We start from the raw sequence: 24,760 nt of genomic DNA, 5'->3' as shown, positions 1-24,760 counted from the left end.
TACCTTTAATCAAACAAAGAACAGTTTGCTGCGCTGAGATTTGTTGCTAATTGTCAGATTCACCCGGAAGCCTTTCACATGTACACCCTGGTACCCAGATAAACATGTTTGCGTTTAACTCTATTCTACCTGTGTGACTCTGTAAGTAACACTAGTGGCTGGGAAAGATGGCTTCTGCATCCGACTCGGACAAGCCGTCGGTTTCTAATGTGGAAGCAAACAGAAGTCGCCTCTGCGATGAGTTTGCAGCTGTAACAGGAACTGATATCGCTGCAGCTCAGGGCTACCTGGCTGAGAACGACTGGGAGATGGAGGTACAGTTATCATCTGAGGCCTCTGAGATGGGATTACTACATTACTAGGTTACTGTTGCAGCTAGAGGCAGGATGAAACAGCTGGTGGAAACGTTGTGGTCCAGTTCAACACTGCTGCATCTTATTGTACTGCATTAATCAGCCCATAAGGCTAAAAAAAGTGCCAACATGTGTTTAAAAATCTGTTATGCATCATTTAGTATTAGAGAAGATGGTGTGAGAAGGGTGTGCTCAGAGATGTTATGCTATATGGAGACCCTTTTTAATCTATATAGAAAAAGGATACAACTGACATTGCAGTTTTAAACTGCTGACCCCATATTACATATAATTCACAATTTATAGTTAAGTGTTTTGGGTTTTTTTTATTTTATTTTTTTTTTAAATTTAAATTTATTTATTATTATTATTTTTAATTTACTTATATTTTAATTTTTTTGGTCCTTTCCTTTTCCCCTCCCTTTTTTTAGTTTTTTTAAATTTTTAATTAATGTATTATTATTATTTTTAATTTACTTATATTTTTCTTTTTTTGTTTGTTTTGTGTGTTTCATTTATGTCGCTATCGGATTTAATTCATTTATATGTATAAATGTAATTGTTTATGAAATTAACTCTGCTTATTTAATGGTGCAGTAATATTGTTATAGGGATGGGGGGGGATTTATTGAATACCAATAAAAAGACTTTGAGCAAAAAAAAAATCTGTTATGCATGGAAACCTTCAGGCAGTTGACCCTGATGTACATTACCCCCATCACTTGTCTTTCAGAAAGCATTGAATTCATACTTTGAGGCTGATTTGGAGAGAGTATTTGAAGAAGATTTCCCAGATAGTGACACCACCCATAAAACAAAGAGGCAGAAAGTTGAGGAAAAACCTCCAGCAGACTGGTAAGTCTACTGTCTTCCCTCCTTTTGTCCAAGTTACTGTGTGTGTGGTGAGATTTAGCCACTACTCTTCCTGTTATAGCCAGACTACATTTACAAATTAATTAACAGTCTCTTAAAAATTTCCAGTATAGATTTGACTGGAGACAGTCCAGCCTCCAAGCCCTCAGAAGAAGACGACAATAAACTGTCACTGATCTCCTGGAACGTGGATGGACTTGATACAGACGACCTTGGAGAGCGCGCCAGAGGCCTGTGCTCCTTCTTAGCCTTGTAAGATTGTGTATATACACTGTTACACTTTGTTGGCATCATTTGATATTTTTTGTGACAGGTAACCCAAACTTCTTAAACTCTGTTGATATCAAGTGTAAGATGCAGATTATATTTGAAAAATGAATCTTGTCTTCATGTAGATACACTCCTGACGTGGTGTTCCTGCAGGAGCTCATCCCACCTTACGTCCAGTACTTGAAGAAACGGGCTGTCAGCTACCTATTCATTGAAGGTACAGTATGCTCACTAAATACCTTTTGACATGTCACAGTAGAAAAAGCACAGGTGTAAATAACACAGTTAATAATGACTGAATTCCATCTAGCTGCTTCAGTTTCAGGGTTCTGGTATTGTGCATGCTGGCTCACTGGGACACTTCAATAGAACAGAGCCATTGTTTATGTTGTTAGTAACACCTGGGCTTTTCCTACTATGACAAGTCAAAATGTTTGCTGTGGAAAAGACCTATGATGTAGGTATTTTCACTTTAAATGTTAAAACTAAAAGTAATACACTGTGGCTGATCTCAGCAGTATAAACTCTCCTCTTAACTTGACCAGGTGGTGAAGACGGTTACTTCACTGGGATGTTGCTGAAGAAGACGCGGGTCAAATTTTTGGAGAGCCAGATAGTAACGTACCCCACGACTCAAATGATGAGGAATCTGCTTGTAGCTCAGGTTTGTGCACACGAAGAGTTCATTCCAAATGCTTAACGCCATGTTCGGCTCACCTTAGTTGATACAAAGTTGGATTTTTTTCTTTTTGAGATCAGGTGACGTTCAAAGGCCAGAAGCTGTGTCTTATTACGTCCCACCTCGAGAGCTGTAAAGCTAGCGCACCGGAACGCATGAAACAGCTGCGAGTGGTGATGCAGAGGATGAGAGAGGCGCCTGACGATGTCACCGTCCTGTTTGGAGGGGACACAAACCTGAGGGACTCTGAGGTCAGTCACTTGTCTGTACATCATGTGTGATGGCTCAAAAGGTAATCCACTCCCCAAGTAAAGTCTGCATGGTGTTAACACTTACATTTTTGGTTATCAATTATCCCCATACATGCACTCACACAGTGTACCTCCTTTAATAATTAGTACCTTGGGCTCCATCTCAGGTTGCCAAGGTGGGTCTTCCCCCAAGTGTCAGCGATGTGTGGGAGCGACTGGGAAAGCAAGAGCACTGCCGCTACACATGGGACACCAAAGCCAACAACAACAAGACTCTTCCTTACGTCAGTCGCTGCCGCTTCGACCGGGTCTACCTGCGCCCGGCCACCAAGGAAGGCGCCCCACGCCTGGCCCCTGACCACATGGCCTTGCTGGGTCTGGAGAAGCTGGACTGTGGGCGCTTCACTAGTGATCACTGGGGAATCTACTGTAGCTTCTCCGCTGCTTAGAAACGCACAAAACAAGCTAAAATGCGGCCAGTTCAAGTTTTAGATCAGCTGGTCTAGTTTGTTTTGTTGTGTTTTACAGTCCCAGTGCAGACTTCCTCAGTGCTGGGTTCAGACCACAGAAATATGTTCTCTGTGAAAGAAGATGTTCTGACCTCATCTGGTTGCCTGTAAATTTGATATCTTGATTCGATGAGTTTTATCTTCTAATGTGTTTCTTGATTTAGTTTCTCTCCCCGCTTTTTTTTTTTTTTTTCTTTTTTGTAAAATTGCTCAAATAAATGTAGAAAGCACCAATAAATGTTAAAATATCAGTTTGTTGCACTGTGTATATGTAGCATTGGCATCTGACCACTAGAGAGCACTACAGAGTTGAATTGCAATTGTTAAAAAAAAGTGTCATTTACACAAAAAAAATACATTGTTTACCACTACATTATTGTATTTTAAGCTATAGCTGCAGAAACATTACACAACAGCAAATTCATCACAATTGCACACAAAGATTTAAACACATAATTTATTAATGCATTTGCAGCTAATTTAACCCACTGAAACATGGGTCCAAAACCAGTGAAGCTTAAATGAGTGCAGCCCTTATTTATATTATTAATGCGCCTGTGGTTTTCCTGCTGTCATGTAAAATGTGTGCTGTGGAAAAGGCCCATTAGAATGATACTGTATGTAAAGATTAACTAGCACCTAGAATCTACAATTCTGCATTATGACCTCTGTTTTACCCCAAACCATATGTAACCTCCTCCTCGCAGTCTCTGCCATCACACTGTCAAGACGCGTCCCTCACCTCTCTCTGTAATGCACCCTTCAGATCTGAGAGTGTGTTTCCATGTGAGCAGACAGCACTGTTTTTACAGCACAGAGTGAAGAAGCGCTGACCTTAGGAGAGGACACAGATGTGACTCTTCCCTGGGAGCAGGCGTCATCAGAACAGGCATCCCTCCCCCGTTTGTCCCCCGTCCCACTGGTTCCTGATTAGCAAGGACATATGAGCTAAGTCTGTCCAGCTCTATTAATGAGTTCACCTAAAGCCTAAAACATATAAACCTTAAGAATGAGGTTTGTCTTTTTTTAATCTGAGCCTGATTCTTGTCATACAAGCTCAGGTAATTTAACATACTGTGCCACAAATCTACACAATTTTCTATTTTTTTTCTCTGGAGCTGAACCTTCTGAAAGACCCATGGTTTGTATGCACCTGCAAAACAAATCGAGATTTGGTAGGTAGTTTTCAGTTTTAATTAGGGCTGAAAAAACCCAGATAATATTAATTTTTTTTAAATAATCATTACTTTAAAAAAAAAAATCCTAAATCCCAAGTGATGTCTTAAATTGTCTTATTTTGTCCCACTAAAAGTTTAAAACCCAATCATATTCAGTTTACCTTCACATTCGACAGAAAGGCAGCAAATTAGAGCTGCAATAATTAATCGATTAGTTGTCAACTATTAAATTAATCGCCAATTATTTTGACAATTGATTAATCGGTTTGAGTCATTTTTGAAAGAAAAAAAGTCTAAATTCTCTGATTTCAGCTTCTTAAATGTGAATATTTTCTGGTTTCTTTATTCCTCTGTGACAGTAAACTGAATATCTTTTAGTTGTGGACAAAACAAGACATTTGAGGAGGTCATCTTGGGCTTTGGGAAACACTGATCACCATTTTTTTACATTTTATAGACCAAACAACTAATCGATTAATCGAGAAAATTATCGACAGATTAATTTACAATGAGAATAATCGTTAATTGCAGCCCTACAGCAAATACTAACATTTGAGAAGCTGGAACCAGTGACATTTTTTGACCTTTTTTTACATGAAAAATTATTAATAAAAAATAAGCAAAATAGTTGCAAATAATTTTTCGATTAAATAATCGTTTCAGTCCTAGGATTAAATTTAGTTAAAGTGGTAGACTTCTTTTGGTGAAAGTCCAGAATACCGTAGTGCAATTAACTCATAAAAATAGATAAAAGGAACTGTGTGTGTAACATTTAGGGGGATCTATTGGCATAAATTGAATATAATATTAATAAACATGTTTTCATTAGTGTATAATCACCTGAAAGTATGAATCATTGGGTTTTCGATACCTTAGAATGAGCTGTTTATATCTACATTGGGAGCGGGTCCTCTCTTCACGGAGCCGGCCGCCATGTTTCTACAGTAGCCCAGAACGGACAAACCAAAAACTGTTTTTTGCGTAGGCCACCATAGTTCTCCTACATGCTTAGCATACGGGAGAAGTTTCCATTGGTTGCAATCTGCAACCTCACCACTAGATGCCACCAAATCCTACATAATGCTCCTTTAAGGGTCAGCATGCATGGCCAGAGACGAGGGTGTATAATAACAATAAACTGATTTCAGCTTCAAGCCAGTACAGGATGATGAGCAGCGGAGCATTGTCAGAAATCTGAGTAAAATTGTTTCTCATGGTCCTTCAGAGGTGGACTATTTTGCCCTATTTGTGTACTGAGCATGTCAGCATAAAGGAGGAGAGCATTAGCAGGTCATATATGGTACAGATGGAGGCAACAGCTGTCTGGCCAAGAGAGTGGTCATGTGATCTATCAATCTGCCTTGAGCGGGATCCCTCTGCCAGAGGCCCATCAGCGTTTCCCTCCTTCACAAATCCATTAACATCCGCGCCATAGGTTTCCCTCTGGAAGGCTGCGTAGATGTATTCCAAGATCATTTCCCTCACCCCGTTTTTTTTCTTTTACAATTTCACTCTGAGATGTTTTTTTCCAAGCACCAACAGCCTCACAGATGTATTTTTGGAGCTTTCCTCCAAAAGCGTAGCCCTCAGTAAGAACTAGGGCTTTCATTTGAGGCCCGTCAAAATGAATGTTCTTGGTTTTGTGTGGACGTATCCGTGTGCTGGCGGAGAGGCTCTGGGATGAGGTTTGTCCTTTGAGGCAGGGTTGGATGATGATGGATCGGACACAGATCTGACCCGAGCCCGGAAGAGATCGGCGGGTTGTGTGAAGAGCTGCAGACAAATCTGTGTGCTGCAGCTCCTGGTAACAGATGGAGAAATAAAATGCAACAGGAGTGTGGTCTGCTACGGTTTGATTGATAGGCTGTGGCTGGGCTCTCTCTGGGCTTTTGTATTTTTTGTTGTATTTGGGGTGCAAGCAGAGGGCAACTTTCCCACTGTATGTTGTGAGTGTGTGCGTGGTTACATGGGCACAATACTGCTCACAAGCAGGATCTATCTGGACCATGTCTGTCAGACACTGTCCACACAAACACCCACCTCCCCCTGTACAGATAGCTTGTCACAGGCAAGGCAAGGGCAAGCATAAGCGGTGCTCTGCATCACCACCGCCACATCCATCACCACTTCCCTTCAAAATTGCTGTGACAAACTGCCCCAGAAGCCAGCATTATTTCTGGCCGTACAGTGCTGCTGCTGCTGCATATTTGAGGACTGACAGTTATTTAGAGGTTTGCAAGATAAGGGGAAACCTTCTGAACGAGAACATTTCGTCTCCCATCACTCTGAAAGGGTCGAGGATGAAGCCAGGTAATATTAAGGGGATTCATGCTGGGATTTGGGAGAGGTTATGATGTGGAGGGGAAAGGAATTTATGAAATATGTGGCAGCTCAACAAAGATAGTATGGAGCTGAAATGTAATCAGCAACACATTTCTGGGAAAACATCTGTTGAGATCAGTTTCCCCACTGATACCAGTTACTTTAGGCTGCTATCTTAAAGGGTAACGTATTTTTCAACCTGGACCTTACAGTATTTTCCCATGTTTTTGTGGCTAAATGACTAATGGGGACAACACAAAGTGCTTGTTTTTTCCACTGACATGCTCAGATTGTTATTTAAGTGTCTGACAACATTATGGAAAGGATCCTACAAAGAAATAAAAACCTTTTTCTTACCTTTCGCTTGATCCAATCTGTTTGTTACTGTATCCAAGTCCTGCTCAAGGAGAAGTGAAGTGTTGTGAAATGCGAATATCCGTATACTCTGGCCAAAAGAAATACCTCATCCACGTTGTGGAAATCATCTAAATATTCAGCCATGACACTGAAAATCTTTTAGATAACACTAAGCTACGCTTTCTGTACACAAACACTCGTGTTTCCACCACGGATGTATTCCACTATTCAACCGAGAGACTCTTTCCATAATGTTAGACACTTATAATAACAATCAGAGCCTGTCATGGCAAAAACAAGCACTTTTACTGGACTTAAATGACGTCGCCAGCTTGCCCCATTAGCACCATGTTGCAGCCTGTGAGCAGCTGCCGTCTACAGCACTCTCCTTCAATACTGGACCAGTATCAGAAATTGCTGTCCCTATTAGTCAGTCAGACACAAAAACATGGGAAAATAGGGTCCAGGTTGAAAAATACCGAGGTTACCCTTTAAATAACAAGGTTGATAGGAAGTTTATTAAAAGGCAAACAAGGACAGGGATTGACTCAGTATTACATGAGGGATCCTGAGTTGTAAATTATTAAACAAAAAGAGGAATGGACTAGATACAAAACATTAAAGCAATAGTTTGACATTTTGGGAAATACGCTTCTATGCTTTATGGCGGAGTCAGATGAGAAGTTTGATATCACTCTCATGTAAACATTGCTGATATCGCTGTTATCTGAAGCTTTATATTTAATGTACATACATGAGTTGTAACAATCTTCTCATCCAACTCTGCCAGAAAACAAATCCCAAAATGTTGAATTATTCCTTGAAGATCAGGTTTGATTAATATGTATTACTGGGTTATCTGCAAATTAACATGGATTAAAACTATAAGTGATTATAAATCTGTACATTTTCATAAAGAGTGAGTTTTTCAAATATTTGTAATAAAAAAGACTTTAAGCAAGTAAAAAAACGGAACAAAAATTGTGTAAAAGTCTGACCGGTTTTATTTTCTCTCTCTCATAAATAACACTGAACAAGCATCGTACAGCGATAAATATCAATATTTATACACTGTAAAATTCTCTGTATTACAAAATACAGTATATGTGTAATGCACTTGACACAGATGGGAAGTATTGCATTTCATAGCACCAAACGAGACCCTTAACGTGACCCTTTAAGTTAATGTCGTCACACTGTACTCCTCTTTAACAGTCCAGTTGTGTGTGCAGTTACATCCCAGATTCAGGTCTTGTGTGGGTGTCTATGAAATATACTTCCCTTAGGAATCAGTTGTTGCATAACTATATCTAAGTTAAGTAGAGCCCACCTAGGAGGAACCAATGCCTTTACTGTAAAACTGCTCATTTTCCCTCTCAAGTTTTCAAAATCCCCGTTGAGAGACTAAAATATTATGAAGTGTGTCCACTGTGGCCGACAAAGTTTCATGTATTTGATTTTTGCATTAAACATGGTATATCGTCCACGTCTTTTTCACTTCTGAGCAGAACAGCTTCATCAAATCGCACTTTGTTTGGAGGGTAAAGACAATTCCCTAAAAAAATGTCACTGCTGTCAGATGAAAGCCTTGTGTATTTAGTAGGGCTGTAAAAAGTCAACGCGATAGTAACGTGTTAATGCAAATACGTTTTAACGCCACTAATTTCTTTAACAAATTGACGCAATCGATCTTTCGGAGGTTGTAGCGGGCTCAGTTTGAAGATACAGCAGTCAAGTCAGCACACTGACACACTGACGCTGTTGTTGCCTGTTGGGCTTGAGTTTGCCATGTTATGATTTGAGCATTATTTTTTTTATGCTAAAAGCAGTACCTGTGAGGGTTTCTGGTCAATATTTGTCATTGTTTTGTGTTGTTAATTGATTTCCAATAATAAATATAAACTTACATTCGTATAAAACAAGAATATTTTCCCACTCGTGTGTTGATAAGAGTATTAAATACTTGACAAATGAATACTTCCATGTACCTTTAAGGTACATTTTGAAAAGATAAAAAATTTGATTAATTTGCAATTAATCATGATAAACTACTTTCATCATTTGACAGCCCTAGTATTTAGAAAAAAAATCTAAATCCAACACCTGTAAAAAAAAATATTTTTTTTAAAATGAGAAACTGAGTTGTGAGTAGATTTTATAAATCTTGCAGCCATGAAATGTACCCATCTCTCTTTACGTAAACTTTCAATTCAAGTAAGGAACTGTAAAATGTGTCTGGGTTGGATTCAGAAGATTTTCACGTGACAGGAGCGAGAGGTTGATGATCGCTAAACATCAATAAGCGATCAGCAGGTTTAGGGACTCACCAAATAAGGTGCTACAAATCTGAACAAGCTGTTCTGCTCACAGACGTTGGTGTCTCTTTCACATCATTGGCAGCGCAGAAATGTCCGTCAGAGGCAGCGGGAGGTAACAGGCAGGTTGAACACTGAAACACAGACCTGTACATATTAATACTCAATCTTACAGTGGAACATGGCTCGACTAACAATTCAAAAGCACTTTTTGTTCACTTTTGAAAGAAAAATACATGTTTTACGAGCGGCTCTTTCACATCGGAAGTAAACAGCTATTCCCAACACTTGGCAATGGATCTTTTTTTGCTTTTGACTTTCAAACATTATTGCTGAATTCAGACAGGAAGGGGCCCTTTCAACCAACATTTAGCATGAAAATAACTCTTTTAACAGGACTGACAGTATGGAATGTGTAGGGCGAACATTAAATCTGGCTTTGAGGAAAGAAAACAAACAAACATTAGTACAAATATTAAAATGAAAAACAAAAAGTTGTGCCAGTATTACAAATACAGGGACATAGAGATGAATATTCTATATATAGGAGCCCTTATTATTCCTCAACCAGACTTTGTCTGAGGAGCAGCATCACAATAATTCATGTAAAAATAAAAAATATTATCACATTCATCACTTAGTGTCCATGTAGTGTTTGATTGTCGGCTTCTGAGACACATCAGTTTCAACGTTTGCCCAACCAAACCCCTTCCAAGTTTAACTTATCTGTATGAAAATAATGTTTGTAGTGGACTGTGCAAGAGAACCTACAGCATGAGAGCTTCGTTGTATTATTAAGAGCTAAAACACAAAAAAAAAATGTTCACAGATAATTTCTATAATTACTAGCATTAAGTAATAAAATAAAATCAGTCATAAGTCACATGAAGCTTCAGTTCAGGTGGGGCCAGTGTCATGGCATCTGATAAGCTCCATCAAATTATGGCACATGAAAAATAACAGCCTCTTTATCTCATCTAGCTTACTCGTCTATAATATAAGTACAACCTTAAATAAACTCAGGTTTGTGTTACTTTGATGCGTGAGAGCATTTCTGATTAGTTTGGTTTCAGCACTGAAATATGACATTCATGCCATTTAGTCACCGTTCTTTGATGTATTGCACAGAATAGTCAAAACCACCATCTTATGCAAAAACTATGTTGTTAATGGATAATCTCACAGCCAAATAAAAAAAAAAGTAAAACAAAATCAAAATGTAAAATCAAATGAATTCTCAACATTGACAGGAAAGCTTGACATCTCATGTTTAAGCTCAGTGTGGGAATCTTTCTGTAGCAGAACACGTGGCTGTGCTACCGAGGAGCCGATCACACCGCACTTCAACTTTCCTGGCAGAAACGTTCCTGAGTTTCCTGCTGTGAAATCTGCCCTCCTCCCCAGCTGCTCTTATCAAAACCGCAGAAGTGCCAAAAAGATCTGCAGGCAGATGAGGCCAATTCAGCTGGTGTGGTAGTAAGCCAGCAGAAATCACACAGTTACTGCTCGGTGAGAGCTCCAACTCCCCCCCCCCATCCCTCTCTCTCCATAGTCCAAAAATAAGACACTTTAAAAAATGAGCTGGACTAAAAAGCCAAATCTTTCAAAAATATTAATAAGGCCCTTATTATTTGTACTGTGAGTTAGCACTGGATGTAGACAGATCATAAATCTCTTAGGATTAAACAGAACAGATGTAGTATGAAAGAAAGGTGCATAGGTTGGCATTCTTTTGACACTGAAATGGAAAGACAATTCCTTGGTTCTCTAGAAAGCTCCAGATTGCACATTCATAGTGTTAGCAGGCAGTTAATGCCTAGCTATTGTTTTGAAATGACTCACTCACTCACCTCTAATACCTCTAAACATCATCAGTTCATTGACATCTCTTGTAACAGAGTAACTTAAGTTAAGAATAGGTTAAGAAGTACCTTAATAAAAAGAAGAAAAAAAACTCCCAAGATGATGTACCGCAAAACAAATCCCATCAGCACCGTTTCTTCAAAAAGGTGCGTGGTCTCACACTGTACCGACTAAAGACGTACGCTTTCAGGGTTTCCTTACAAAGGCGGTCAGAATATGATGTTGGAGATTATAAACCACGCCACCTTCAGACTGTGTCTAAACTCAGCGGGTTCCCTTAAGCTCTGTAGTCTTACAATTCGGCGACCAAGTCGTACGAGCTACTGCCTTGTGTGGCGGTTTTGCGGTCACACCACATTGATGCAGTTTCCACCGCCGGCCGTCGCCCTCTTGCTGCAGTAGGTGAAGCCGCTGTGATTGGTGGAGGAGCCGTTCATGTGCGACGATTTCAGCTCCATCTGGCAGGCGGCGATGGCTGCGTTGAGCTCTACCTGCGCCCGGTGCACGACGTAGAACATCAGGCCGATGCTGATGATGATCTGCAGAGGACAGAGGAGAGAGTCACGGCGTTAGCTGCACACAGCAGTCATTTCTTGTTTATTTAGTTTTATAGTAATTTTTGAGGTTTAATTTTTGTTGTGGTGGTGAACTGAACTCCATTATATTCTGAGGTGTGTTTAATATTTTCTCGACTGTGAATAATGCATTCCTAATAAAAGTACACGTAGGCGAGACAATAAACATCTGATATACGTGCGTACACAATCTATCTAAACACGTTATTATCGCATTAACTTTGACAGCCCTAGTTCGTATGTATGATGTTTATCGTGGTTGGTAAAAACAGTCAGAGATAACTGGGCTCTTCCAGATGGCGTTTCCCACCACAAGTGTTAAAAAGGCTTCTGTGTGATTAACGCCAGCTGTCAATCTGGAGCAATAGCTTTCACTTCTGCATAAGACATTGATACCTACTTAATCTCAAACTGACCCGTGACCTCTGTGAACCTGTCAAATGTTGCACTAGGAAGGAACCCATGGTGCATTAGCATTTGTGAGGGTTAAATGAAGCTGAACAGGTGTTGGAGATGTGGTGACAGCTTCATATGACCTTTGTGTGAGCTGAGGTGTGGGCATATCTACATGGCTCAGCATTCCTCCTCTGGACGTTTATGTAATTAAAGACTTTAGGGAGGGGCCGATGTCAATGCTTGTGCACTAGGATAAGGCTTGACAAGCTATGTAGACAATATATATATTTTCAATATAATAGAGGGAAAAGCACTGATCCACCAACAAAACATGTCACTTAACTTTCAGGGTCAAACCAAGACAAGCTTCTAAACACTGAGTTTTAAAGACCAAATCCAGGGTTTGTTTCAGGACATCTTCACACTTAATGTTTTATCACCATCAGCTCACCTGCAGGCTGAACACGAAGTAGCCGCTGACGCTCTGCTCAGCGATAACGTCCTCCATGGTGCGAAGTGTGGTGCCCAGGTAGGAGTTGAGAAGCTGAGTGGGCAACAGACCCACAGAGGAGGCCACCAGGTAGTTTGGCAAGGACACGTCTGTGATCTTAAAATGGAGAAACAGCTTACAAACTTAAAAAAAAAAGGAAAAACTATACTATACTTCTACATTGACATGAGAAAATATATTTCATTCAATACATACACATTCATATATAAGACTAAGGTTAATGTTCAATAGCATTTCCTGCATCATCGTTTCTACTGAATGAAATGTCCTCGTACAACCCTTGTTGAATATATTTAGGTTTATCTTTCAACAATGAAAAATAACAAGATATAAACAATATTTAAGAAGTTATACTTGATATTCAAAGAGTTAAAACTAAAGCTAAATAACTACATCACTGTTTTGTGCATTTCAATTTGATAATAATATTAGAAAATAAAATAAAAGTTTCATCAAGAGCCAAAAGATTTGAAGTTGAATAAAAAACACAAACTACAACAAAATGTGTTAGGTAACTGTAATAAAGCTTTTATTCTTTTATGTCACATTTTCATTTTTAAGCTATATATCTTAATTACTCAAAATATAAGGCGACTAAAAATGGCAAACTTTAGGGCTTTTTTCGCAATTATTTTGGTCAATATTGAGATCACAATGATTTAACAGGATTACTCATTGACTTTGGAAACATCATGAATTTAGAGAGAAAATTCTGTAGCCTATATTTTAAAGTTAAATGCATCAATCTGGTGCACTTTCAGAGCAAAATTAAGAAGCCAGATCTATGAAGAACTTGTAAACAATTTAATCATAAACACATTGGTTGTATAGATATGAATGGTGATAACCCTAACCTACAAAAATAAAAGTCACATCCACAAAGCGTGGTAAACAAAACCGGGTCCGTAGTTCAAGACAGCGTAAGCACACCACTGTAAAGGAAAGGGGTTGTGAGAGTATCACTGTGAAACCATATTTTCAGTTTCAGGCAACCAAAAGCTGATGACTGCTTGTAAGTGTGGCTACCACTTCTAAAAGTTAGTGTTGGGCCCTGTAACCGAATGACTTTCTTGTCTCCAAGTGTTTTTGATATATATATATATATATATATATATATATATATATATATATATATATTTTCTTTGTGACTTAAACTACCACAACTTTTGGAAAAAATAAACAAAAAAATCGCAGCTACAATGTCATTTTTTAGAAAAGTTGCTGCAAATGTATTCATTTTGAACCACACAAAAATCTGCAAGATCCTTGTACTAGCTTGTGTATCTACATTGAACTACGACATATCTCACTACATAAACAAGTGTCTGCCTTGCTGTCACCCTTGATCCCTTGATTAAGTGATGACATAAGCCGATATGTGAGTTTGTGACCTTGGTACTGTGACTACACGGTGGCTGATAGCGGCGTGGTGTGTTGCTGCAAGACACTGCCTGGGACAAAACGCTATCAGGGCTGGAAAGCATTTATGGTATAGATCCAGCCCACGTGTCTCCTCGCAGAGATAAATCCTAAACCCTCCCCTGTTATCACATTACACACTGATAAAAGCCTGAGTTACACTTCATAGGACGCTGACATTATCAAAACCCGGTTAATCAAGCTAATGTTGTCAAGTTGTATATCCTCAGTGTGTTCAGTTGAGCATTTCTTTCCTCCACACAATCGTGTAAAAGGCCTTTCTCCTTGAGAGATAGGCACTGATGTGTCCACACCATGTGTCAACACAATCAAAACGCCTACAGCTGATCTCTGAGACATGACATGTGAGCCCATGAGAGCTGCACAAGAAGAAAAGGAATGCACTCTCTTTCTCTCAGCCGTCATCCCTGACTTGTGACGCACGTGTCCTCTGAAGTCTCTTCCCACCCAGGCATGTAGCGTATGCAGCTGTCTTACATACGACCAGGGAAGGGCTGGTCTGTATTTTTATAACCGCGCAGAGAATTCCCACTGAACCACCTACCCGCTTCTACAAACTCATGTATCAAGATAATCTGCAAATTCAAGTGAAAAACACACCCCATCCTAGGCTTGACCTGATTTATTCGGAGCAGCAGCAATGCAGGTCTGAGTTTGTGCTTGTAAACAAAACAGGAAGTATCTTGATTGCATAGTAAATTTCAGGATTGCTTCTATGATGCTGTTGCCCTTTTTATCTGGACACGCTGCTACAGGGTTTACCCTTTGTAGCGAAGGGTGAAGTACAGGGCGTAATTAAAGGCTGCACGAGCATGTGTGCCTGTAGTTATGGTCCTATAAATCACATGAGGTATTCGCCAATCGCTTCATCAGCTCATTATGACAGTGAGGGATGGAGCCGGGCCAACGAGCAGTGATGAAATGTAATAAAATACACATGGGGACCTGAATGTGTCCACTTCGTACACAAAGGATTCACAACATTTTTCCTGAGCTGTCCCATTGTTTTGCTAACTACTGCAGTCTTGGTGTCGTTTTAGGTTACCCGCTATAATATAGCACCATCCACTTCAGCAGAAAGGAGCGAGGGGGGCACGGTGAAATGTAGCCTCATCCACAGAAAGTGCTTACCAAGGGCAGAGAAGACAACACATAACTCTACCGTGAGCCAGCACGGGCCTAGAAGTACCCACCCACTGTTACTTTCACCTTTTATTGAGGAGAATAAGATACAATATTAGCTAGGCTTACTAACGAGCCACCAGATGAATTACAAGATGTACAGTTAGGAGACTGAGCTGGGTTGGAAACCCCTGCGGGCTGGGATGTGAAAATGTAGCAGAGGAGGAAGGCGAACTGGGGGATTCAGCTTATTGGCTTCCTTCTGGCAGGAACGGCTAAACTCCTCACGTAACGTGACCTACACTTCTCTAGCTGGAAAAAAATAAAAAAAATCAGACTGAGGTTTGTGTGTGAGGAGTCAACAGCCTGATTTTCTCCAGTCACACCGACTTTGAATGATGGTTTACTTGTTAAACTTGCAATAACTGATTTTGTTGGCAACAGAAACTAGTTGAGACACAACATTGACATATTATACTTCTTAAGTTGTCAGAAAACAGTGGCTTATTTCCACATCCAGCAGCTACAGTAGAGCTACGTAAGAGATAATGTAAAGCGAGCCAGTCATTATTGTGAAATGAAACCCGACAGGGCGATGGGCGGAGGGGTCTTGCATCGCCCTGAAGGAGTTTATTTCACAACAATGACCCGCTCCCTGTACATTATCCAGCTTATTACACGGCTACTTACTTAACATCATCCACTCCTTGAAGGCTCGGCCAACTTTACTTTTTCAGAGACTGTAGCAGGCTCAGTTTTAGAGCTGGAATGAAGGTACTGGTATCATATGAATCTAGGAAACCCTTTATTGTAGTGAGACCACAACGTCACTGTATAAAATGACCTGTGGTGACCTCTAGGATAATCACAGCCTCCTGAAACTTCACGACCATAAACTAGAGACCTAGGGCATTCAGAGGATGGATGGCTTCTCTAGGTAGATTGATAATAACGGGGTTTCTGGGCAGTTTCCAGAACAGAAGTGCTCGCCATCTAATCGCCAAAAAATGCAATTCTTGCAGAAATCTCCAAATGTCAAAAGTATTTGATACCAAATCACAGCAAAACCTTTTCTATGGTGTTACTCAAGGTCTTGGTGTGTTAATGTGGTATTTTGGAAGGATTATTGATAATTTATCAATTCTCTAATGGTAAAAAAAATAGTTAAATGTAGTACCAAATCTGTGTAACAAATGTTATCAACCCAAAAATTGCTGCAACAACTTATGAGACATAATAGAGCATGGCGATGGCTATCATATACTTCTGTCACAATGTTCTTAGCCCTTATACACTTTCACAATTTATCTTAATTAATTAACTAATTCATTTTTTTATGATTTATGATTTATGACTAGAACAACTTGACACACAGTGCTACATCTCATCTAATTAATCTTCAGGTTCCCAGCTTTCAGATGATGTACACCACTTCTATGTGACATCTTCTGTTGACCTGCTATCTCCCCCGAAAGACCCCCTGTACCTCCTAAAAAAGACAAAACGGGTCTAAAAAAAATTCAAAACAAAAATGGTCCTCCAAAGTTCAAGATCAGAACTGCGTCCATAGCAACGCTATCTGTTATTCAAAGCAGCGGTCTGCTATAAAGAAATAACAGACCGTAGAATACCGTAATTGACCAATCAGAATTGAGTATTCAACAAAGCAATGAGTGTAATTAATTATTATATTAGTGTTTTTGGTCTCTACCAACTCCTGAGGGAAATATCTGGCTCTGTAGCTGTTAAATGCTCGACGCTATGAGAGCGGTGAGAGTGAACCAAATGAGGACAAACCTTCGCCCAAAATGCAGGTGCATTAGTAAAAAGAAAACAATCTGTCTATAAATCTGTAAACCTAAAATATGTCTAAGGTAGCTATCTCAAAAGACATGACAATGAGTCAAATACAGACAGCTGCATTTTCATAGACAAACAGCTGTCAAAAGTTGAAACTACCCAAGGGTAATATGACAAATTCAAACTGGCATACAACCAAATATGACCCACTTTTGTAGCAGCCATCCTTTTACATAAAAGTGTTTTGTTTGTTTTCCCCAGTAGATAATGACCCAGAGCAAGCAGCAGCAAAAACAGTATTTTACAAGGCTGTCAATTAGCCAGCCTTTTAATTTGACCCTGGCAAGCTGATTGTGGAGCACCAATAATGCCAGTGACAGTGGCAGCAGCTGGGCAACACAGTGTAAACGGTCTGTCCCTTTGACTTTGACACCTCGTTTTCACGTCTGCAGAGTGGAACAGTAAGGTCAATGTTGTAACTACTGTTGAAGTGAGACACCGCAACCTTTGAACAAAGAGCTATGTATGTCCCAACCATGGAGCCCAAAGTATGAACAGACGACAAACAGAAGCCGTTTAAGTCAGTCAGGCAAAAGAGAACCATCTGTTCTGTTCGTAACCTGTTTTACAGGTGAACTGCTGAGAACAGCCTGGAACTAAAACAGAAGAATCACACCGGCATGAAAAAACAACTACACGAAATTTAAAACAGAGATAGAGTTGGGACGCCAACACCTTACAGGTAGGGTGGGTAATGCTGAGAAACTAGCAAGAGTGCACTAGATTGTAAAAATTATCCAACCGAAAAACCCAGCCCCGTGTTGCCAACTCTTTTCCAATGAAGGTCGCGAGCAGCACTGGCTCCAAATGTCCCTAAATCTAGCAAGAAAGTCACCAAGGCCCAATCCCAATGTCCCCCCTAAGGTCTTAAGCCCTGAACCCTCGGGGAGTTGACCGACGTCACCTGGCAAATAGTTGAGTGTGAGAGGCTAAGGGTTTGAGATGGTATAAATATGAATGGGTCAGCAAAATAATGCAGCCCTGCAACTGTCATTAAGGTAAAATGTAAAGACAAAACCATTTCCAACATGAAGCGGGGTCCTTAAGCTGTTTGTTCATCCTAGGGCTGTCTCGACATTATCGTGCTATAAAAAGCTAATAATGCTATCAGTAGAATTCATCTTTAACTTTGTTTATTGTGCGCTTTGGCAAAAGAATTACACTTAAAATACAAGCGTAGGGAGGTAGAGACTGGAGAGAGAGTTTATAACCATAACTGTAGGTTATATATAAAGTGATTTACGAGGTGCTGGATTATTTGCACGATATTCATATGTGTATTATTTACATAATATGAATATTTCATTTTTTAATGTCACGGTTATCAATACCGGTATATGGAGACATGCCTAGTTTGTACTGTACTATTTAATAAATACATTACAAATGAACACATTGTTCTCTTTAAAGTAACATACGACAAAAACATTTTGGAAAAGGCAGCCCAACATGCTAGCATACTACAATTAGAGTAATGCATCATAACTCATAACAGGAATCTGATCTACACCCGTGCAATGACACCCAATCCAATTTCCCTGTAATAATGCTTATGTGGTAGCTACAATAATTGTATTTCTAATTTCAGTTCACACTGTCAACAGAGAGGTCAGTGTTGTCGACTCAACTCTATAGTAATTTAGGACGCTATGGGGTATTATTATCTTAGGTTACATCATTTTGAACAAAGTTTCAAATATTTTGCACCCCATAAAGGTATATGGAGGCTGACAACTCATTAGAAACAGCTTCCAATATAATGAAATCAAATGTAAAACTTCTACCAATTATGGCCTCAGAATGTACAAGAGATGGGTCAATGCATCTCTGACACATTCGAGAATGTTTTGAGTTTGAGTTTCACATAGCGAGTGTTTATTGTAGGGTGGTTGTGATGCGTCTATAGAGCTGTCAAAAGCCAAATGCCCAATCAACCGAGAAATGTCTAAGTAAATCAGTCATCCCAGAAAACTTACTGGTTTTGCAACATGCAATTACTGTGCTTGTGAATCTCACAGTTACGTCATCTTATTTGTCCTTTTCCTGCCTCAGGCCTGAGCATCAACTCCTTCATGCTTCAAGCTATGAATGCCTTTCAAGCAACCCTCTTCCCATCCACTTCTGGATGTTTGTGTTACTGTTGGTTTCTGCCTTCAACACTATTTTGATTCTCTCCTCGCCAGATTCTTTTTCCATAAACACGGTGCAATATTCAAAACAGCTTAAGTTAGGGGGAATGGAAATGTCGCTATTCACTTAAACAGAATCTATGAAATGAAACGGCATGATGAGGACTTTGACTGCATTTTAATCCAGCTGCTTTCTGGCTTTTTAATAATTTTAAAATGTGATTTCTGCTTTTGAAATGAGATGTTATTTAAATAGGCTAAAGTCTAATTATATATATATATATATATATATATAATTTTGGCAGACTTCATCCTTGGAAACATTTCTATGCTAGTTATATTTTAGTAATTCTAATATACTGTTTGAGAGTCAATTTGACCAGCCCTATATTTGAAATCAGAAAATTTGTGCTTGCATATAGGTATTGATGAAAAACACCTGCACACTGACTCTGAAATCATTATTATTATTATTATTATTATTATTATTATTATTATTATTATTATTATTATTATTATTATCAGTTATAATGCCCCGAAAAGGAATAAGAACAGAATTATAAACCAAATAAAAAAATAGCATATTACTATAACATGTTAACTAAAGCATGTTAGTTTACATGTTAGCAGCACTACAGCATGCTAAAATACTAAATGAAAAATAAAATCAGCTTTTAAAATAATGTCCAATGATTATTAACACATAACATATACTGTAGGTGTGCGACAGTGCAGCCAGACTGCTCCTGTCTGTACCTTTAACCTACAGACACACACTCACTATGCCCGTTTTTTCGGTATTGTAGATAAGCAAATGTACACAGTATGATAACCCTCAACCTTCATACCATGGTAAACCTTGATACCAGTATACGTTACAACCTGCCATGCAAATTAACAAACTGAAACTCTGCACTTATTTTTTTTTTTATAGAGGATACAAGCAGGCAACCACTTGAGACACAGTTTCCTATTGTAAAAAACATGATATTGTTTTGGTGTTAGTACTCTAGTACACTGAAGTTTCAACTATTTAAGCTATATTTTCTCAATTTTGCAGCCTTATTATTAATATATTTAGTGTAAACAACACTGTGAATATTTTTTAGGAGACAGGCTAATGTAAGACAATTAGGCTACTATGTGAAGGGAATCAATCTGAAAATGTGACACTAGTGAGGCACGTCCAGCTCCATATGAGAGATTAGGACTGTCCCGAATAAAAATTTTTGGCTTGGAAGCTTTGGTGAGAAATATTCGAAGGTATTCGATTATTAATTAATATTATTAAGCATCTTTGAGTTTGTGAAAAGCGCTATATAAGTTGAATTTATTATTATTATTATTCAAAGCTTCGGTACAGTGCCGCTGTTGCACAACTGTACACACACAGTGACATCCGTCTGAGAATAATAATTAATGTTGAATGTGAATAATGAATAATGTTGTGGGTTTATTGCTTACTTCATGGGCTATATTGGGATTTATACATTATTATTACATACTTATATATAACAAAAAAAAAAGCATTCAGGAGTGATTTGGAGGCTGATTACCATGGCAACGCTCGAAGCTTCGAAGCATTTGGGTATATTATATATTAGATATTGTATAATCTGATGCGAGACTGTGATTAGAGTTTGTTGCAGCAGTATGGCTTGAAATACTCTGGAGATCTAAGACTGAATGGCTACATAACATCAAGTTCACCCTCAGCTCCATTAATCATTCAATTACGACTGACGTAACATTTTTCATGTTGCATGACCTCCCAGCTGATTTCCTACAATACAGTAACACCTCAAGGCTTTTACCATTTGGAGGTATCAATGAGTTGACTGAGAAGGGTTATCAGAGAGTATAAATTATTCATGCCATATATGAAGGTCAAGGGCCTCAGGTTAAGTGTAGGAGTGCAGCTGAAAGCAATAGCTTCATAATGTAGGTCACATGGTGTTTGTTGCCTTTACCAATGACTTCAGATTTACCTTACAGAAAAAAAATCACTAGATCATTATTGCTCCAAATATGAAACCCCAAACTAAGACTTAAAAATGTGATACTGATGGTTTAAACTAATAATTGATGTCCTTAGGCAACAATAGAATCCGTTTCATGGGCGCGCTTCCTCTATCTACAAGAGGAATCAGTCTCCGTTCTCTACGGACTGGCTTATATTTTCTTTCCTGCCATTAGACGGTGAAATAGTGAAGTAGCAGTTCACCTATTTTGTTCAATGTATGACGTTCATCACAACTAAAATGATAAACATTTACATACGCTACTCCCGGTCTCTTCCTTGAGGCTGGTTTCCAGCTGGTTATGATTTCCCCTGTGTGGTAGGATGGCCGAGCAATAAGAAAATCATTTCCTTCTAAAATCAAAAAGGTCACAGATTTGATTCTCATGACTGCAAGTGGTTTGTTGAACCGTCCTCCAGTAGGTTAATGAGCTCTCCTCCTGGCTGGTTCATTGCTGTGACCTTTATGCTGAAACCCATATGAGTTTACAGTAGACCCCACATGACTGTCTAATGTCCTGTGAAAGGGAAAAGGAAAAGCTGGCAATAGTGTTTTCATACTCACCGAGAAAACTGCATTTTGGAGCCCAAATGGTATGGGGGTGAGTCTCGCTAAGGCCACAACTTTGAGTCCGCTTCCTCCCTCCACCACTCGTATGACAGCACTGAGCTGTTCACTGTTTCCAACCTTGTTCAGCACCCAGTCAGTCAATAGCCGTTTGCACACCAGGTGTGCCACAAAGGTCCCTATTAAAACTCCCACCATAACTAGTCCCATGCCCAGCACAAAGCCGTAGAGGTAGCCAGCTGCCACATTAAGAACAATATATCCCCATCCACACGGGAACGACACGATAATCAAACCAACTATGAACAGCATGGCCCCGACGAGGCTGTCCAGGCTCTCCACCCAGAGCAGGAGGTCCTTGAGGTATTGGCGAACCAGTGCAACCGAGGAGAAGCACACAGCGGTCAGGATGCATGCCAGCAGGGCGCTCTTGAAGCAGAAGGTGGTGATGCAGCACGGGTGTCTGAACTCTCCACTGCTGTTGCTGAAGGTCGTTCCTCCCGTGTCACTGATGACCTCTGGGTCTCCATCTGACTTCCCAATGCTGGCCCCTGTCTCGTCAAAGGCGCTGCATATCAGGATGTCGATTTTGTCGCACTCATCTGTGGCAGTCCTCTGCAGCCAGCGGTTCAGCTGGATCTGTGCTTTACCCACCGCGTGCTTGACAAGCTTGGTGAACAGCTGCACAGTCGTGGACCCTGACATTGACATGTTGGCCCTCAAATAAGCTCTGAGGGGACCAACAACAGCAAAGGCTCAGATGACCTGTCACACCTGGAAGACAGCTGTTGACAAATCAGGTTTTCAGACAGTCTTTTTTTTACATCCAGCTCAAGTCCATGTCTAGCAATATCAAAGGTCTATGAATTGAATGGCTTCAGCAGTGGTGACCCATAGCTATGCAACTCTGAGAGCAGCCATATAGTGAGACACACACATGAAATCCATCCAGTCACTCTCCTTGGCCATTACATGAATGCATTTATCTTGGGTATACTAGCTGGGTCATGTGCCAGTCCAATGACTGAATAAAACACACAGTTGTGCAGTCTCTGTGTGACACACTCTCCATATTCAATCAAAGTTGTGCACCCCTCTCAAGCTCAGGACAGTTGAGTAGACTTCAATGGATGGAGAGGAAAAAACAAAACAATCCAACTCTTCTTCACACTGAGATGACCAAAGTGGTGCAACAACTTTTATGACTCCAGCAGCCAGTATTGCCTCGTCCAGCTAACGTTATAACGCACTAGCATAAATCAGTCCCTCCGTTGCATCTCAGAGACTAAACCTCCTCCTCTTCATCATCATCAGCGACAAAAACGACACGCAGGAGTCCAAAATTCACTCTTCCTCTCTGTGTCGGCTGCAGGTTGTTGTTTTCTCTCGTCGCCTTCCTTCCACAGTGGAAACTGCTGCTGTTGACGCCGTTAAAGCTGTTAAAGCTATATTCATACCTTCTTCATACCGACCCACTGTTTGTGTCCCAGAATGCCAAGTGACCCCCAGCACCACGTGACGTGGCCATTTGACTGTTCTCAGCCAATCAGAGCGCTCCGGTGTGTTATCGCGAGATTTCCTTCTTTGTGGGGTTTCACTGTCAAATTACAAGTTTGTTTTGGATCAATTATCTAATTATACATGATGGTTTCTGCTGTCAGCCACTGTTCTACCACAATAAGCATTACAAACTACTACAATGCCATGTTGTAGACTGTGGTAATACATTAAGTAAAATACTTTTGTATGTTGTATTGCATGTGCATATGTATTTTATAAATTATATATTATAAATAATAGTTTGCGCATATAAGAACATATGACAAATTAATATAATATGATGCTTTGTTAAAAGGTAAACAACCCAACAGTCTGGAAAATCATTACAGCTCCAGTTCTACAAGCTACATTAACATTAATGTTAATGCATCTGTTTAATAAGTGTAGATAGATAGATAGATAGATAGTACCTTTATTGATCCCGAGGGAAGTTTCCAGCATCACAGTTCCATAGTGCAAAACATGTTAGTAAAAAGGCAGTAAAAAAATTAGTAGTGCAAAGTACAAAGTACAAAAAAATATACCAGATTTAAAAATACAAGAAGATGAAGAAAACTGTTAAAAGTGAATATAGTGCGGGTTAACAGCTGTGATACAGGACTATTAAAGAAGTGAATATAGTGCAAAAAGTGATAAAGTGCTGAATAATAAAATATAGGAGATATACAGTAGAGACCAGGGGATTAAGACATGTCAAATATGGAATATAATGTGGGATGAGAACTGAGGTAGAGATTTTTTTTTAAATAGTCTAAAGTGCAGAGTGCAGTGTAGTTGTAGACTGTAAAAGACTTTTGTATGTTGTATTGTATGTGCATATTGTATATTATAAATTGTATATTATAAATAATAATTTGCGCATATAAGAAAAGATAACAAATAGTCAATATGATTAAGTTAAATATGTAAGTAATGAATTGGTATTGTGATTAAGTTATATTATAAGTAATGAATTGGTATTCTGGATTGATAACAAATGTATATTTTGATAAGGATAATTATATCAGTAATTAATTTATATTTCTGTATGACACAGATTAAAGTTAATAATTATAGTTAGAATAATTATAAATAATAATAATTATAGTTAGACATTTTTAGGAACATTTAATTAGAGTATACATGTAAGGCTCAATAGGAAGCTGGTTAATAATTAATAATTGATTTATGGAGAAGGGGTGGGATTAAATAAGTTTATACTTCTTCTGTAAGCAGCATTACAGTTTTTTAGTGGATGAGATGGAGTATAGCATACAGTATAATATATAGTAGCCTGAAGGTAATCTCCTGCTTGGCGTGCTCACCATAAATTCATAATGAGGGGAGTGAAACAGACAATAAGTGCATTCATACATCTACCACCGTTCACCCAGCTGCGGGTAAAGAAAGTTTGTTTTTGTAGTAGTAGTCCTCAAAACACTTTGTGTTGCCTCCACTTTCTCAAAGGCTTTCATTTTGAATTTAGATGTAGCTAGACATAGATTACATTAAATGCTTCACATGTACAGATGCTCATGTAGTTATAGTTTGTTTATATGGTGAGATTGACTGCAGTGCTGTTGGAGCCTAACACTCCACTAGATGGAACTGTTACACCGTTTTACAACCA

At 39.2% G+C, this 24,760-nt stretch overlaps 2 protein-coding genes across 2 annotated transcripts; one reads left to right on the top strand and one right to left on the bottom strand.

The window, feature by feature from the left end:
* The first annotated feature begins 22 nt into the window (after positions 1-22).
* On the top strand, positions 23-3,169 carry tdp2b (tyrosyl-DNA phosphodiesterase 2b). Its single transcript, XM_037794036.1, has 7 exons — positions 23-314; positions 1,087-1,208; positions 1,335-1,478; positions 1,622-1,713; positions 2,042-2,160; positions 2,256-2,426; positions 2,594-3,169. Exons 1-7 carry the CDS (start codon positions 168-170, stop codon positions 2,873-2,875), a joined length of 1,077 nt encoding a protein of 358 aa, XP_037649964.1. The 5' UTR covers positions 23-167; the 3' UTR covers positions 2,876-3,169.
* A 7,769-nt stretch (positions 3,170-10,938) lies between these two features.
* On the bottom strand, positions 10,939-23,081 carry tmem64 (transmembrane protein 64). The gene is made up of 3 exons (XM_037795613.1): positions 21,589-23,081; positions 12,393-12,548; positions 10,939-11,509 (listed from the first exon to the last, which is right to left on the bottom strand). The coding sequence occupies exons 1-3, from the start codon at positions 22,300-22,302 to the stop codon at positions 11,318-11,320; spliced, it is 1,062 nt and encodes a 353-aa protein (XP_037651541.1). The 5' UTR covers positions 22,303-23,081; the 3' UTR covers positions 10,939-11,317.
* Positions 23,082-24,760: the final 1,679 nt, after the last annotated feature.

Source organism: Sebastes umbrosus, chromosome 15, assembly GCF_015220745.1.
Source record: "Sebastes umbrosus isolate fSebUmb1 chromosome 15, fSebUmb1.pri, whole genome shotgun sequence".
Taxonomy (NCBI): domain Eukaryota; kingdom Metazoa; phylum Chordata; class Actinopteri; order Perciformes; family Sebastidae; genus Sebastes; species Sebastes umbrosus.
This window is presented reverse-complemented; position numbering and strand designations above follow the sequence as displayed.